Source organism: Littorina saxatilis, linkage group LG13 (assembly GCF_037325665.1).
Source record: "Littorina saxatilis isolate snail1 linkage group LG13, US_GU_Lsax_2.0, whole genome shotgun sequence".
Classification (NCBI taxonomy): Eukaryota; Metazoa; Mollusca; class Gastropoda; order Littorinimorpha; family Littorinidae; genus Littorina; species Littorina saxatilis.
The window spans coordinates 16,707,434-16,723,581 of NC_090257.1; the positions used below are offsets into that span (position 1 = coordinate 16,707,434).

At 43.0% G+C, this 16,148-nt stretch overlaps 1 protein-coding gene across 2 annotated transcripts in view; it reads left to right on the forward strand.

The window, feature by feature from the left end:
• LOC138983721 (lysosome-associated membrane glycoprotein 1-like) overlaps positions 1–16,148 on the forward strand; it is a 46,388-nt gene that overhangs the window by 13,310 nt on the left and 16,930 nt on the right. For both annotated transcript variants that reach the window (XM_070357027.1, XM_070357028.1), the window contains exons 4-6: positions 9,084–9,294; positions 10,335–10,529; positions 11,239–11,465. In XM_070357027.1, the coding sequence (XP_070213128.1) occupies positions 9,084–9,294; positions 10,335–10,529; positions 11,239–11,465 (633 nt within the window). The remainder of the gene's footprint in view (positions 1–9,083; positions 9,295–10,334; positions 10,530–11,238; positions 11,466–16,148) is intronic.

A 16,148-nucleotide genomic window follows, 5' to 3' on the forward strand; every position in this document is an offset into this window, starting at 1 on the left:
GCCCCCCATTCCTCTCGCACTCGTGCGAGGGGAACTAGTGCAGCCCCGAACAGGCATTCCACACGAGGAGCCCAGTCTTCTGAAGCTTCACGTGTGGAAGTTGTTCGGGACTCGCTGAAGCGCTCTGGGGCGTCGTCTTTGACTCTGGACTTGGTGGCTCGCTCGCATAGAGCGTCCACCTCTTCAGTTTATGCTTCCCACTGGAAGGCATGGACTGCCTGGTGTTCAGCTAGAGGGGTGAGTTCGGTGGCTCCGCGCTCTATTCAGGTCGCTAACCACCTCTCTTTCATGTCTTCACAGGGCGCCTCAGTCTCCTCGTTGAGGGTCCGGCGCTCCGCTATCTCGGCGACTCTTCAGCAGATTGGTCGTTCTGTTCGAGTCGGGGGCGTTATAGCTGCAGTCATTAAAGGGGCTGCTCTTAAGGAAGCTAAAGCTCGTTTGCCCGCTCCCAAGTGGGACTTGTTTTTAATCCTGGAATTCCTTCGTTCTGCGGATTTTGAGCCTTTAAGCGAGGCCAGTCTGTTCAATGTCACTCGCAAAGCGCTGTTTCTCCTTTTGTTGGCTACGGCCCGACGGGGTAGCGAGGTCCACGCCCTGTCGGGTCAGCCTGGAGATATCTCCTTTGAGCCGGACGGTTCCGCATCTTTGCGTTTCCGGCCTGATTTCCTGGCCAAGAATCAGTCTCCGGGGCAGGCCTCTCCGCTGGTTAGAGTTAAGGCTCTGACCAGCGCGTTGGCCCCGGGTGACCCCGATTCGGTCAATTGCCCTGTGAGGGCACTTCGTCTGTACTTAGCCCGGACTCAGCCGATTCGGTCTAGTTCTCAGAAGTTGTTGTTTATCTCTCTCCTTACTAGGCGCGAGAAAGATTTGTCGAAGGTAACGTTGGCCCGGTGGGTGTCCTCGCTCATCAAGCAGGCTTATGAGTGGAGGCGCACAAAGAGGGGGGGGGTTATGCCCTCCTTGCCACTTGACTCGGCCCGAGCCCATGAGACGAGGGCGTGGGCATCCTCTCTGGCAGTTCTGCGCTCCAGACGTCTAGAGGAGGTGCTGACAACTGCGTATTGGCGTTCCGAAGATGTTTTCATAAACTTTTATCTTCGGGACGTCACAGCTCTTCGACAGGATGGCTCCAGAGGCCTTCCAGCGCTCATAGCAGCAGGCCAGTTCCTGTCCAGAACTTGATGGTGAGTTTTGATTCATTTCTAGCCCACCGCCTTGTTGATGTTATCTGCTAATGTGATTCGGAGTAAGAATATGATATTAAATGGAAAATTTCCTAAATAAATTATCATTTAATTAATATACTTACCCGAATCACATACTGTATTCCCTCCCACCTGCCCCGCTTATGGTTTTAAGATTTTTTAAAGCCGTATGATAATAGGCACGTGTTCCTAGAGGAAGTGACGTGGCATACACCCGTATGGGAGGTAACTCCCGGTGTACTGGCCCATTACCAAAGCTACTTTCACTTTCGTTTTGGTGATGGGGTTGCTTCCCTTTAAATTCTTTAGCCGGGTAAGCGTTTTTCAGTGATAAGCATCTCAGGTGACTCAATGCTAATGTGATTCGGGTAAGTATATTAATTAAATGATAATTTATTTAGGAAATTTTCCAATATACACTACTCACAAAAAGTTAAGGATCACTATGAGAAAACAGGTGGTCAATAAAATCAGTTCGCTACTGTTATTTATTTCTTAGTCAAACCAAATTGTTATGAATTCTTGTTCAGCTGTAAGTGGGCGATGTTGTTTTAGTGGGAAAATTGCACGGAATTCTGTACTACTGAGTTTGGTAGCAAATGAAAAAGCGGAAACTTGCGAAAACGGACCTTGTTTTGGACCGTTCAGCCCGAACTCATTGCACAAGCCACATGGAAAAACCATTATGCACGTGCAAGCACTGCTGTTTATGTGTGAGATGCTGTCACTTGCTTGGCTTTTTGAGAAGACATACCACCAGTATTAGGCATTATCTGACAAAGCCTCCCCGACGAAAATTGAACGAGTTTGAGAGGGGACGAGCTGTTGCATGGTTCCAAGATGGTGTCCCCAAGCGAAAAGTGGCCAGGCGACTTCACGTGTCCATCTCGGTCATTGTCAGACTGGTTCAACGTTTCCCAGCCACTGGGAGGGCCGTCCAGGAAAGACGCAGACCTGGGCGACCAAAGAAGACAACTCCACGTGAAGATCGTCTCATTGAACGACTAGCCTTGCAAACAAAAGAACAGCCTCTTCCAGCATTATTCGAAGGCAGCTGAGGGTGGCTACTAACACCAACATCAGCCAGCAGACCATACGGAATCGCCTTCATGGGTTTAGCCTCCGTTCTCGTCGCCCAGCTGTACGGCCACGCTTAACTCCAGCCCATAGGGCAGCACGCCGCGCCTTCTGCAGACGTCACGTGAGGTGGACACGTCAGCAAGGTCCCAGGTCCTGTTCAGTGATGAATCACGCTTCACCCTGAACCACAACGACGACCGACTGAGGGTCTGGAGGCGCCAAGGGGAACGCTACATTGACGCCACTGTCCAAGAAAAGGTGGCCTTTGGTGGAGGTTCTGTAATGGTCTGTGGGGCCTTCAGCCTTCACCACAGAACACCCTTGTTTCATGTACAGGGTAACCTGACTGGCCTCCGATACCGGGATGAGATCCTTCGACTGCTGGCTGTGCCTACACTGCAGCAGATGGGACCGCAGGCTGTCTACCAGGATGACAACGCTCGCCCCACAGGGCAAGGGTGGTCAACGACTTCCTGCAGCAGTCTGGAGTCAACAGAATGGAGTGGCCAGCATGCAGTCCCGATCTCAACCCGATTGAGAACCTCTGGGATGAGTTGGATCCAGACCTGGGAACCCATACGTTTTGGGCGTATTTTGTACGCTTAGTTTCACAAAATACGCTCAGTACGACCGGTTAAAAAAAATACGCTGAAAGAAAAATCCGATCATACTACTTTAATACTGCATAATGCATCCCGAAGTCGATCCACTATTTTGACAAACCCGTATCCAACTCTCGTTTGTTTGTTTGTTTGCTTAACGCCCAGCCGACCACGAAGGGCCATTTCAGGGCGGTATCCAACTCTCGTTTCCCGCAGTGGGGCACTGCGGTTATGAAATTAAAGGCCCCTCCTGTTTTTGGAACCGCAGGAGCTTTCTAGTTTGCTGTTAGGTAGATTTTTGGTTCCTCTTTCCTGTGATGCTCTCTTTTTCTTCATGAATTCTTTTCTTTTTTCTGCCTTCTTGCTCATTCACCTGTATTTTTTCCAAAAATCTCTTCTCTTGCCGCTTGTCTCGCGATTCATGTATAGTTTAATCTGTTAGTGTTCTGATGTAAGTCCAGCAGTAGATAGGTTAAGCCTATTTTAACATACTGGAAACTGGTAATCTTCCAGTAGGTATTAATTTAGTTTTACTAAAGCCTGCTGGGACACAAGTAATGGGTTAGTGCATTTGTAAACAGGAATCGCTTGACAAGTGGCCCCCTTCATCCCCCCCTTCCTCGTCCTGATATGGCTCTGCGTAGTCGGCTGGACGTTAAGCAACAAATAAACAAACAAACAAACAACTCTCGTTGCGCGTCACGTGATTAGAAGTCTCGATGAGCCTCGGTCAGTGGCAAATGTGTTTGTAGCGTGACGTCATTTCAAATCTCGTTCCCGTGCCGAGACGCAAACGGAACAGATTGTCGAAAGAAAGCGCCAAAATTTCTCCGCCATTTGCGATAATCAATCATGCCGAAACGACGTCAAACTCAAAGCGATGGAATTCTTCAACCGGTGGCCAAGCAAAAAAGTGTCAGAGCACAGGAGTTTCTTGGAAAATATGCATCAATCCCAGGCATCGTGGCTTCGGACGCTGGCAAGACTTTCGCCCACTGCAGCTACTGCAAAATGGACTTTTTGATCGCACATTCGGGAAAATACGACATAGATCGGCACTGCTTGTCAAAATCGCACAGAGACCATGAATCGGCGAAGAAAGCCGGTTCACGGAGCATGGCAGACTTCATCCCCACGGCAAAAGTATTCAGAAGGAACGGATGGATGCAACCTGGGTTGCTATTGGACAGACAAAAGATGTTGCTGGTGTTGCATTGTTCTCGAACCTTGCCAGAGTGATGCTTGGCATTCTTACAATACCACACAGCAATGCAGGCTGTGAGCGCGTCTTCTCCTGTGTCAGGAAAAACCGAACCGACCTGAGGGCTTCCCTGACGCCAGAGACCATGGACAGTCTGATGGTTGTCAAGTCCAGACCAGGGATGCCTGTCGACAGGGTGTACAGTGCCCAGGAACTGTCAAAGTTGAAATCTGCATGTTACAACTTCAACAAGAAAACGTAACTTTGTTTGCCACGTCATCCACGGAGAATTATCTCAGGGCGGTGCTGCTTAGACATTTAACGTGCGCCACACACAAGACAGAAGTCGCAGTATCAACAGTGTCATGCAGTACGTACTACAGCTGTTCAGTGAAATTAGTAAGTTGTGTACACAAGTTTTTCTCAAAATACACAAGTGTTTTTATATTTAGTCAAGTTTTGACTAAATATTTTAACATCGAGGGGGAATCGAAACGAGGGTCGTGGTGTATGTGCGTGTGTGTGTGTGTGCGTGCGTGCGTGTGTGCGTGCGTGTGTGTGTGTGTGTGTGTGTGTAGAGCGATTCAGACTAAACTACTGGACCGATCTTTATGAAATTTGACATGAGAGTTCCTGGGTATGAAATCCCGGAACGTTTTTTTCATTTTTTTGATAAATGTCTTTGATGACGTCATATCCGGCTTTTCGTAAAAGTTGAGGCGGCACTGTCACGCCCTCATTTTTCAACCAAATTGGTTGAAATTTTGGTCAAGTAATCTTCGACGAAGCCCGGGGTTCGGTATTGCATTTCAGCTTGGTGGCTTAAAAATTAATTAATGACTTTGGTCATTAAAAATCTGAAAATTGTAAAAAAAAATAAAAATTTATAAAACGATCCAAATTTACGTTTATCTTATTCTCCATCATTTGCTGATTCCAAAAACATATAAATATGTTATATTCGGATTAAAAACAAGCTCTGAAAATTAAATATATAAAAATTATTATCAAAATTAAATTGTCCAAATCAATTTAAAAACACTTTCATCTTATTCCTTGTCGGTTCCTGATTCCAAAAACATATAGATATGATATGTTTGGATTAAAAACACGCTCAGAAAGTTAAAACAAAGAGAGGTACAGAAAAGCGTGCTATCCTTCTTAGCGCAACTACTACCCCGCTCTTCTTGTCAATTTCACTGCCTTTGCCATGAGCGGTGGACTGACGATGCTACGAGTATACGGTCTTGCTGAAAAATGGCAGCTACTTGACTAAATATTGTATTTTCGCCTTACGCGACTTGTTTTTAAAGTACTCCAGGTGCATTTTAGAGGTTCCATATGATGTTGCCGTATTTTGTACGCATGATTGTCTTGAATACAATCAGTAGGCCGGGTCAGTGGGAAAAAAATATGAGAAAAATTCCAAGACTACTTTTCTTCACAAGCACATCCCGAAGCCGATCCAGTATTTTGACACATGATTACAGTTTTTGTCAGAAAACATGGAAAGAGGTATTTGTTTTAAATGTATTGGTAAACTTTATTAACGGTGACGCATGTTTGAATCATGGATGTCCAAATGTTGTGTGGAGTACACTCATTTTTCTGAAAATACACTCAGTTTGTTTGAGAATACTCCAAGTGCAAAAAAGGGGTTCCCAGGTCTGTGGATCGCAAAGTGAGGAGCAACCACCCCCCTCCCAGGGATGTTCAGCACCTCTACCAGGAGCTACAGGCTGAGTGGCAGGCGCTTCCACAGAGGATCTTCACGACCCTGGTCAACTCTATGAGGACTCGCTGCGTCGAGTGCCAGAACAGCCAGGGCGGTTACACGCATTACTGAACTTTTGGGAGCATCTGAATGTCATGTCTTGTGATTTCAACGACTTTGTGAAATTAAATTTCGATACGTACACACTTTGATAAAATGTACAGACCACACGATTGCTCGAAATTGAAGGAAATGTTGTATCGTTATTGCTAAAGCATTGAATTAAACGTTTGCCAAATACCAACGCATTGGCTTTCTTATTTGGAAAGTTATGAATTTGTGTGCAAGTGATCCTTAACTTTTTGTGAGTAGCTTATATATTTTTGGCTAAAAGAAAGTCGATCCTTGTTCAGACTATGATTTTCATGTTGATTTTTGGTAACCACTGGATTGGTATTTTGGTCATCAGATTAGGCACACACAAAAAAGTTGTATGTTTCTGGTAACATGGCTACAAAAAATAGGGTAGGTAGGTAGGGATTTTTTTAATTGACTCACATGCGAAGTAAAAGTGAGTATGTACTCACCCGAGTCGTCCGTCCGTCCGTCCGGCCGGCCGGCCGTCCGGAAAACTTTAACGTTGGATATTTCTTGGACACTATTCAGTCTATCAGTACCAAATTTGGCAAGATGGTGTATGATGACAAGGCCCCAAAAAACATACATAGCATCTTGACCTTGCTTCAAGGTCAAGGTCGCAGGGGCCATAAATGTTGTCTAAAAAACAGCTATTTTTCACATTTTTCCCATTTTCTCTGAAGTTTTTGAGATTGAATACCTCACCTATATATGATATATAGGGCAAAGTAAGCCCCATCTTTTGATACCAGTTTGGTTTACCTTGCTTAAAGGTCAAGGTCACAGGAGCTCTTCAAAGTTGGATTGTATACATATTTTGAAGTGACCTTGACCCTGAACTATGGAAGATAACTGTTTCAAACTTAAAAATTATGTGGGGCACATGTTCTGCTTTCATCATGAGACACATTTGGTCACATATGATCAAGGTCAAGGTCACTTTGACCCTTATGAAATGTGACCAAAATAAGGTAGTGAACCACTAAAAGTGACCATATCTCATGGTAGAAAGAGCCAATAAGCACCATTGTACTTCCTATGTCTTGAATTAACAGCTTTGTGTTGCATGACCTTGGATGACCTTGACCTTGGGTCAAGGTCACATGTATTTTGGTAGGAAAAATGTATAAAGTTCTTAGTGTATGATGTCATTGCTAGGTTTAGTTATTTGACCTTGACTCTGAAGGTCAAGGTCATGTAAAGGTCAAGGTCAAGCATGTGAGTCGTATGGGCTTTGCCCTTCTTGTTTTTTGTTTGTTGTTGGTCAGGGTAGAAAATAACTATACAGTGACGCAAAGAGACTGGACTTACTATACAAAGAGAAAGACAACACATTACAAAACAAATGAGACAAAAGGGATGCGGGGTTATCCCCCTTGTGTCGTCTGCCGTCTGTTACTTTCGTTTTGACGCTTTTTTCTTTTTTTGAGTCACTTGAGAAAAAGTGACTCTATGTAATCGGTCAGTGTTAGTCTGTCCGGCCGGCCGGCCGGCCGTCCGGCCGGCCGTCCGTAGACACCACCTTAACGTTGGACTTTTCTCGGAAACTATCAAAGCGATCGGGCTCATATTTTGTTTAGTCGTGACCTCCAATGACCTCTACACTTTAACGATGGTTTCGTTGACCTTTGACCTTTTTCAAGGTCACAGGTCAGCGTCAAAGGAAAAATTAGACATTTTATATCTTTGACAAAGTTCATCGGATGTGATTGAAACTTTGTAGGATTATTCTTTACATCAAAGTATTTACATCTGTAGCCTTTTACGAACGTTATCAGAAAAACAAGGGAGATAACTAGCCTTTTCTGTTCGGCAACACACAACTTAACGTTGGGCTTTTCTCGGAAACTATAAAAGTGACCGGGCTCAAATTTTATGTGAACGTGACTCATTGTGTTGTGAATAGCAATTTCTTCCTGTCCATCTGATGCCTCATATAATATTCAGAACTGCGAAAGTGACTCGATCGAGCGTTTGCTCTTCTTGTTTTACTAATGCAATAAAAAAAAGTCAAGGGTCGGCGGGAAAAAACTAGGAAGGGTCGGGTGACCAGAAACATACAACTTTTTTTTTTTGGCCTTGCAATATTGATGTCGTCATGGAATTATGGCGTAACTGTATTCTTGGCGATTTAACATTCTTTTACCTTTCTGTCCATACCAGGTACAAATTTAAACACTATTTCATAATAAAAATAATCAGTTTCTCCTGAAAAGCTCTTTAAAATAAACGAGTTACACCAAAATTCCACGACGACGTTAATACAATGTATTTTGACTTGACCATTACTCTGTCAAGTATTGGGCGTAAACAGGTCTGCAGATGTATAACTAAGCTGCAGGTAGTGCTAGCGCTGTATGCTAGGTGTGGCAGCTTCACCAGCAGCTTGTGTCAGTACATTGTTGGTTGTTTTGTTTTTGAGTCACTTGAGAAAAAGTGACTCTATGTAATCGGTCAGTGTTAGTCTGTCCGGCCGGCCGGCCGGCCGGCCGTAGACACCACCTTAACGTTGGACTTTTCTCGGAAACTATCAAAGCGATCCGGCTCATATTTTGTTTAGTCGTGACCTCCAATGACCTCTACACTTTAACGATGGTTTCGTTGACCTTTGACCTTTTTCAAGGTCACAGGTCAGCGTCAAAGGAAAAATTAGACATTTTATATCTTTGACAAAGTTCATCGGATGTGATTGAAACTTTGTAGGATTATTCTTTACATCAAAGTATTTACATCTGTAGCCTTTTACGAACGTTATCAGAAAAACAAGGGAGATAACTAGCCTTTTCTGTTCGGCAACACACAACTTAACGTTGGGCTTTTCTCGGAAACTATAAAAGTGACCGGGCTCAAATTTTATGTGAACGTGACTCCCAGTGACCTCTACACTTTGACGTCTGCTTTGGTGACCTTTGACCTTTTTCAAGGTCACAGGTATGTCTTGAAGGAAAAAAATTGAAATATCATATCTCTGAAACTATTCATCGGATTTGATTCAAACTTTATAGGATTATTCTTTACATCAAATTATTTACATCTGTATTGTGTTATGAATAGCAATTTCTTCCTGTCCATCTGATGCCTCATATAATATTCAGAACTGCGAAAGTGACTCGATCGAGCGTTTGCTCTTCTTGTTAATGCAGGACAACAAAACCATAGATCTGGTGGATCCAACAGCTATCAGTGGGACCTGCAGCAATGACAGTGGCAGCTCAGCCTCCATGACGGTGAAGTTTGGCGGCAGTATTGAATGGTTACTTGTCTTCAACGTAGACAGTAATAACATGGTCATGCTAGACCAGTTGCTAAGCTTCAATGCATCAGAGGTTTTCAACAATACCGCACTTCCAACAGGTGTGTTTGGTTGTTTCTGTGTGTACATGTCGGTTGTTGACCCCACATATACCCATGCTTATTCCAAAGGGTATGTGTGGGTGTGGGTGAAGGCACTGTTGATATTGTAACGTTTTGCCTAATGATTGTACAGCGCAGCGCTCTCAGCAAGGTTTAACCCTGGATTTTTTGCAATAACAAAATTCTGTATTAATATTACTATTATTATTATTATCCCCGAGTACGCTAGTACAAGGGTCCAGCAGACTTTAATTGTCTGTGTGTGTGTGTGTCTCGACTTAACAGCTTATTGCTGGGAAACTACTGGGCGCAGCTCGTTCAAAAGTTGATACACTAACTTGATAATAGGTCCGATTGATCGTATTAAAACTTCATAATGTTACCTGGGACCTAAATGCAAAATAAACCACAAAAAAAACGACTTGGCGGTGGGAGGAATTCGCGGTGCAACAGCCGGCTAGCCAGGCAGTCTGATAGAACGGTGCAAGGTCTTGGCCAACCAAGACTATGGCATACTCGTAGCAAAGCCGCCGAATGGTACCGTAAACCAAGAATAGTGCCACGGTCGAAAGTCTTTGACGTCAATGCCTCCCTGTAGTCTTTTTCTCTTTGCGCGGTGTGTGTGTGTGTGTGTGTGTGTTCATTTTGTGCACATGTGTTAGTGTTACTGTTTGTGTGTGTGTGTGTGCATGCATGCATGCATGCATGAGTCTGTACTCATGTGTGTTTGTTTGTGTGTGTAAGAAAGAAAGAAAGAGAGAGAGGGAGGGAGTGAGGGAGAGAGTGTGTGTGTGTGTGTGTGTGTGTGTGTGTGTGTGTGTGTGTGTGTGTGTGTGTGTGTGAATGTCTGAAGAGTACTCGGGTCCAACGCGAGCGTTTTTTTATTATTTAAAGAACACTATAGACAAAAAATCTCCATTTCTGTAACATAGTTTCTGCTTTGTACTGTGTTTTGCTTGACACTCGCTTCTCTGTTGGTACAGTTTACAGGCTGGTCTTTTGAGTGGCTCACAAGTTTTCTGTTTGTGTGCTGTTTTCAGACTTCGTATCTATGACTGACAGAGGCAACATCACTCTGTCTCCGAAGAATGATTCCTACATATGCGCTGCAGTGCAGAACTTCTCCTTCGAGCTTAACGGCAACACGACTGACAACGTCACATACACCGTCACTCAGACCATCAGGGACCTGAAGGCTCAGGCTTTTGGTCTTGACAATGGCAACTACAGCGGATGTGAGTAAATCTTACCGGAATTATGTCCACGGGGGATAAACAGCGTTCTGAAACGATTTCAATTTGCCTTTGGGCGGACACGCACTTTGTTGTGGCTATTACTTGTTGGGATATTGTTCACAAGGGCAGACAGCGTTTTTTAAATTATTTCATTTCGCTTGTTTGGCTGAGAGATTTTTTTGCAATTATTTTTGACTTTTTTCTGATACAGAGGTATCTGTGATTAAAGAAGACCTTAGGACCAGCCAAGGGTGTTGCTACATTGCAGGTGGCCTGTCATGACAGGTATACTTTGGTCAACAGACAAAGGGACAACAGAAGGAACCACTGTACAACATAAATACTTCAGACTAGTTCTGAAACCATAACAAATTATGGTTTGAGATGAACCCAGACAGAATTCTGTAAATCTAATCTCTAAGTCCCTTCTTTGTAGTACAGAACTAAACCAAGAAAGGCGTGAAATTCAGGCACACGGCCAAATTGTGCGTTTGCCTACACAATACAGCAATCATTTTAGTCTTGGTATTCAACAGTAAAAAATAATAAGAACCTGGTGAAACAAACTTCTTAACTTTCATTTGTTGTTTTGATGTTGTGTGACCAGTAGAATATGTCTTGCCTTGCCTACAACTGTACAAGGTAAGCTTCAGACAGGAAGCATAAATCCATGAGATCTAATCTTTTTTTTTTGTCTTGGCGTACCCAGCGTCGGTGGATTGCGAATCAGACAAAAACAGCACCACCGAACCCACAACTGCCCCCACAACCGAACCCACAACGGCTCCGGCGGCCCCCACCACACCAGCTGTGCCCACTGTGAAGCCGGTGGATCCGGTGATGTTTGTGGTGAACGACAGCCAGGGCGTTGCTTGCTTCCGCCTAGACGCCGGTCTGCAGTTCGCTGTGGACTATAACACCACCAACAACACCATGGTATGTGTTTTTGGTTTGGGGGGGGGGGGGGGGTCATTTGTGACCGTGTTTAGTAGGAATGGTGGGGATGAGGTCATCACATGGCTACGATTCAATCATAACAATCCGTTGCATGCAAGGCAATCGCCAATTGACTCGATCAAGCAACCCGTCACACAGCTTAACACTATTGTGACTAGCATTGCCACGGCGTTAACGTCCTTCCTGCCCAAGCTTGCCACCAAGAAACTTCCCAAAAAACAGTACCGTAAAATCCCTAGCATAAGCCCACCATCTAGCAAACGCCCACCCCCCACTTTGGGCCAAAAGTTGTGCACAGGGGTAACTACCTAGCAAACGCCCACCCTGCTTTTTTCAAAGAGACTATAAGCTCACTTTCACTAGGATTTGTGCAGACTGTTCTAAAAGTCATCTTTTTCCCCTTCTTTACCTTTTCGTGTTTCTTTCCTTTTTTTCTTATTCTTTGTCCCCTCTCCTCACTCCCACCCATCGTTCATGTTTGTTCGAGTTTCTCTTCTCTTTTTTTTTCCCAAGTTTGTGGATTTTTCTTTCTCAGAAAGATTGGGCCTTTTGAAGACAAAATCCAAGTTCAGTTAACGTTTCATTTCCAAAGACGATCGTGTAATGTCTTCCCTGTACAGAAAGAAAGGGTTTCATTGGTGTTGACATTTCGACATTTCATCAAGTTTCTTTTTCCCGGAATTGTGTTGTTATTGTTTGTCCTTGCAAAGGTCTGGCGATTTTCTTTTTACTTTATAAATTTATATGAATGACTATGCTTGTGTTGTTTTCAGAAGAGCCAGTCCTTTTCTCTCTCTCTCTCTCTCTCTCTCTCTCTCTCTCTCTCTCTCTCTCTCTCTCTCTCTCTCTCTCTCTCTCTCTCATGATTGTCCTTGTTGGCCTTCTTTGCTTCAAAGTCCCTTTTTTTTCCTTCACTTCTGCTCACACGACCTAACTTACATGCTTTCGGGGTTTGTATTCACTCAATTACACGGTTGAGCACAAAACTTACTTTGTGCAAAGGGGTCTATCCCTAGCAAACGCCCACCCCCCAATTTTTCCCCAAATCAGTGCACAGGGGGTGTGGGCTTATGCTAGGGATTTTACGGTAACTGTAAAGAAATCTGTCTAGCAAGCTTGAATTAAGTCCAATCACCACCAAATTTTCTGTACTAATTAAAAAATGGATGCCCAGTTCAGTCGTGCTATTTATAAGTTTGTCACGCGATTTGTTTTAGCAAAGGGGGGGTGAAATAATTTGTGTTTTTTTGTGTGTTTTCTTTTCCACTGCTTTTTTAAAAGTTATTTTTTAACAGTAAGTATTATAAATAATTTTATAACCAAACAAGGTGTAAAACCTATGAATTAGCTGAAATATTGTTAAAATTCTACACAGAAATAAGGAGACAGTACAAAGAAACAAGTCGCGTAAGGCGAAAATACAATATTTAGTCAAGTAGCTGTCGAACTCACAGAATGAAACTGAACGCAATGCCATTTTTCAGCAAGACCGTATACTCGTAGCATCGTCAGTCCACCGCTCATGGCAAAGGCAGTGAAATTGACAAGAAGAGCGGGGTAGTAGTTGCGCTAAGAAGGATAGCACGCTTTTCTGTACCTCTCTTTGTTTTAACTTTCTGAGCGTGTTTTTAATCCAAACATATCATATCTATATGTTTTTGGAATCAGGAACCGACAAGGAATAAGATGAAAGTGTTTTTAAATTGATTTCGACAATTTAATTTTGATAATAATTTTGATATATTTAATTTTCAGAGCTTGTTTTTAATCCGAATATAACATATTTATATGTTTTTGGAATCAGCAAATGATGGAGAATAAGATAAACGTAATTTGGATCGTTTTATAAATTTTTATTTTTTTTACAATTTTCAGATTTTTAATGACCAAAGTCATTAATTAATTTTTAAGCCACCAAGCTGAAATGCAATACCGAAGTCCGGGCTTCGTCGAAGATTACTTGACCAAAATTTCAACCAATTTGGTTGAAAAATGAGAGCGTGACAGTGCCGCCTCAACTTTCACGAAAAGCCGGATATGACGTCATCAAAGACATTTATCAAAAAAATGAAAAAAACGTCTGGGGATTTCATACCCAGGAACTCTCATGTCAAATTTCATAAAGATCGGTCCAGTAGTTTAGTCTGAATCGCTCTACACACACACACAGACACACACACGCACACACGCACATACACCACAACCCTCGTTTCGATTCCCCCTCGATGTTAAAATATTTAGTCAAAACTTGACTAAATATAAACAAGTCGCGTAAGGCGAAAATACAATATTTAGTCAAGTAGCTGCCATTTTTCAGCAAGACCGTATACTCGTAGCATCGTCAGTCCACCGCTCATGGCAAAGGCAGTGAAATTGACAAGAAGAGCGGGGTAGTAGTTGCGCTAAGAAGGATAGCACGCTTTTCTGTACCTCTCTTTGTTTTAACTTTCTGAGCGTGTTTTTAATCGAAACATATCATATCTATATGTTTTTGGAATCAGGAACCGACAAGGAATAAGCTGAAAGTGTTTTTAAATTGATTTGGACAATTTAATTTTGATAATAATTTTTATATATTTAATTTTCAGAGCTTGTTTTTAATCCAAATATAACATATTTATATGTTTTTGGAATCAGCAAATGATGGAGAATAAGATAAACGTAAATTTGGATCGTTTTATAAATTTTTATTCTTTTTTACAATTTTCCGATTTTTAATGACCAAAGTCATTAATTAATTTTTAAGCCACCAAGCTGAAATGCAATACCAAACCCCGGGCTTCGTCGAAGATTACTTGACCAAAATTTGAACCAATTTGGTTGAAAAATGAGGGCGTGACAGTGCCGCCTCAACTTTCACGAAAAGCCGGATATGACGTCATCAAAGACATTTATCAAAAAAATGAAAAAAACGTTCGGGGATTTCATACCCAGGAACTCTCATGTCAAATTTCATAAAGATCGGTCCAGTAGTTTAGTCTGAATCGCTCTACACACACACACAGACAGACAGACACACACACACACACACACACACACACACACACATACACCACGACCCTCGTTTCGATTCCCCCTCGATGTTAAAATATTTAGTCAAAACTTGACTAAATATAAAAACAAGCAAATCCCGCATTCACTCACAGCATCCTGACTCAAATGAAACAAAACTGTGACACTCACCAAATGATGTCTAGGTAATCCATATTGAATATAAGTCACATTTTCACAACAAAGTCCCAACTGTACACCTATGAACATTTCCAAAAGGATTAGAAGGCTCCAGCCATCCATTGTTATCAGTGCTGCCACGCCCCCCTTGCAACCACACATCGAAGATCCATGCAGTACCACCCTACCACGTGTAGTTTGCCGACTCATACTAGCAACAACAGGACTGTTTCTTCCTCAATATCACTGCTATTATCGCTTTCTTGAGGCGAAAACAACACGTCGGAATCATGATCTACAGGATCCTCAAGATCCAACATCCGGAGAATCTCCTCCCGTGACAAGGCTCGCCTTCGATTCATTTTTTTTGTTCGAAAAAACCATTCAAATCTTCTCTAATTTGCAGATGGCGGAGAGCAAGTCACGTGTATCAAGGGAAACAACTCAATTTATTGCAAGCTTCAAAAACCGGGAAGCAATCACGAGTCGTGTACCTTGTATGTCTGTTACTAAAATAGTCACTTCCCGTCCGTGGACGTGTCAGCGCTGTTACTACTTTAGTCACCTCCCGTCGCGAAAGTGTTAAATGTATTGCACGGAAGCAGACGCTTTTTTTGCTAAAGCGGGTTTCAGTCTTCTCTGGCAATGTTCAAATATCTCCCCCACCCTTTTTAAAAATATCTTTCTGTGTGAGGCCTTCACATGTAAGTTATTAGGCAAGTCTTAGGATTCATGTGTCCGGCTGTCTGTCCGTGGACAAAAACTTAACGTTGAGGTTATATTGGATGTTTTTCAAGCTAGACCTCTGGGCCGGAATGTATGTGTCGAGGTTCAACTTGACCCGGGCTAATAGCTTAGCTCGGGCTTTCTATCCCCAGGATAGCATCGATACTTTAGCGCAATGCACGAGTCGAGATAACTAACCCATGCAATACCCTTGATCTATTTTTGGCATGGGGATTTCCGCATCTCTACGCATGATAGGATGTCAAGGCCGTTCTAAATTCAGGGATCCACGTTCGAAAGGTGACGTCGCTCTGCTGTAAATGACCAATGTAGACCTTGACGTCATAAAAAGAGTGATGAAATGTTTCTTCAAACTGGGTTCCGGTCTTGCTCTCATGCCATTGTTTTCTTCGCGTTGTTGTTTTCTTGTGTAAATGCACAATAGGGTAGGTGAAATGCAACGCAACAAGGACATTTGTTCTAGGGTTCTAGTGATGTAAGTTGGAGGCAAAGGGAGGGGGAGTCAAGCAGTATGTAAGAAATGTTAAGTCCTTTGTACTGGAAACTTGCATTCTCCCAGTAAGGTAATATATTGTACTACGTTGCAAGCCCCTGGAGCATTTTTTGATTAGTGCTTTTGTGAACAAGAAACAATTAACAAGTGGCTCTATCCCATCTCCCCCCCTTTCCCCGTCGCGATATAACCTTGAACGGTTGAAAACGACGTTAAACACCAATTAAATTACATATTCTTACTCCGAATCA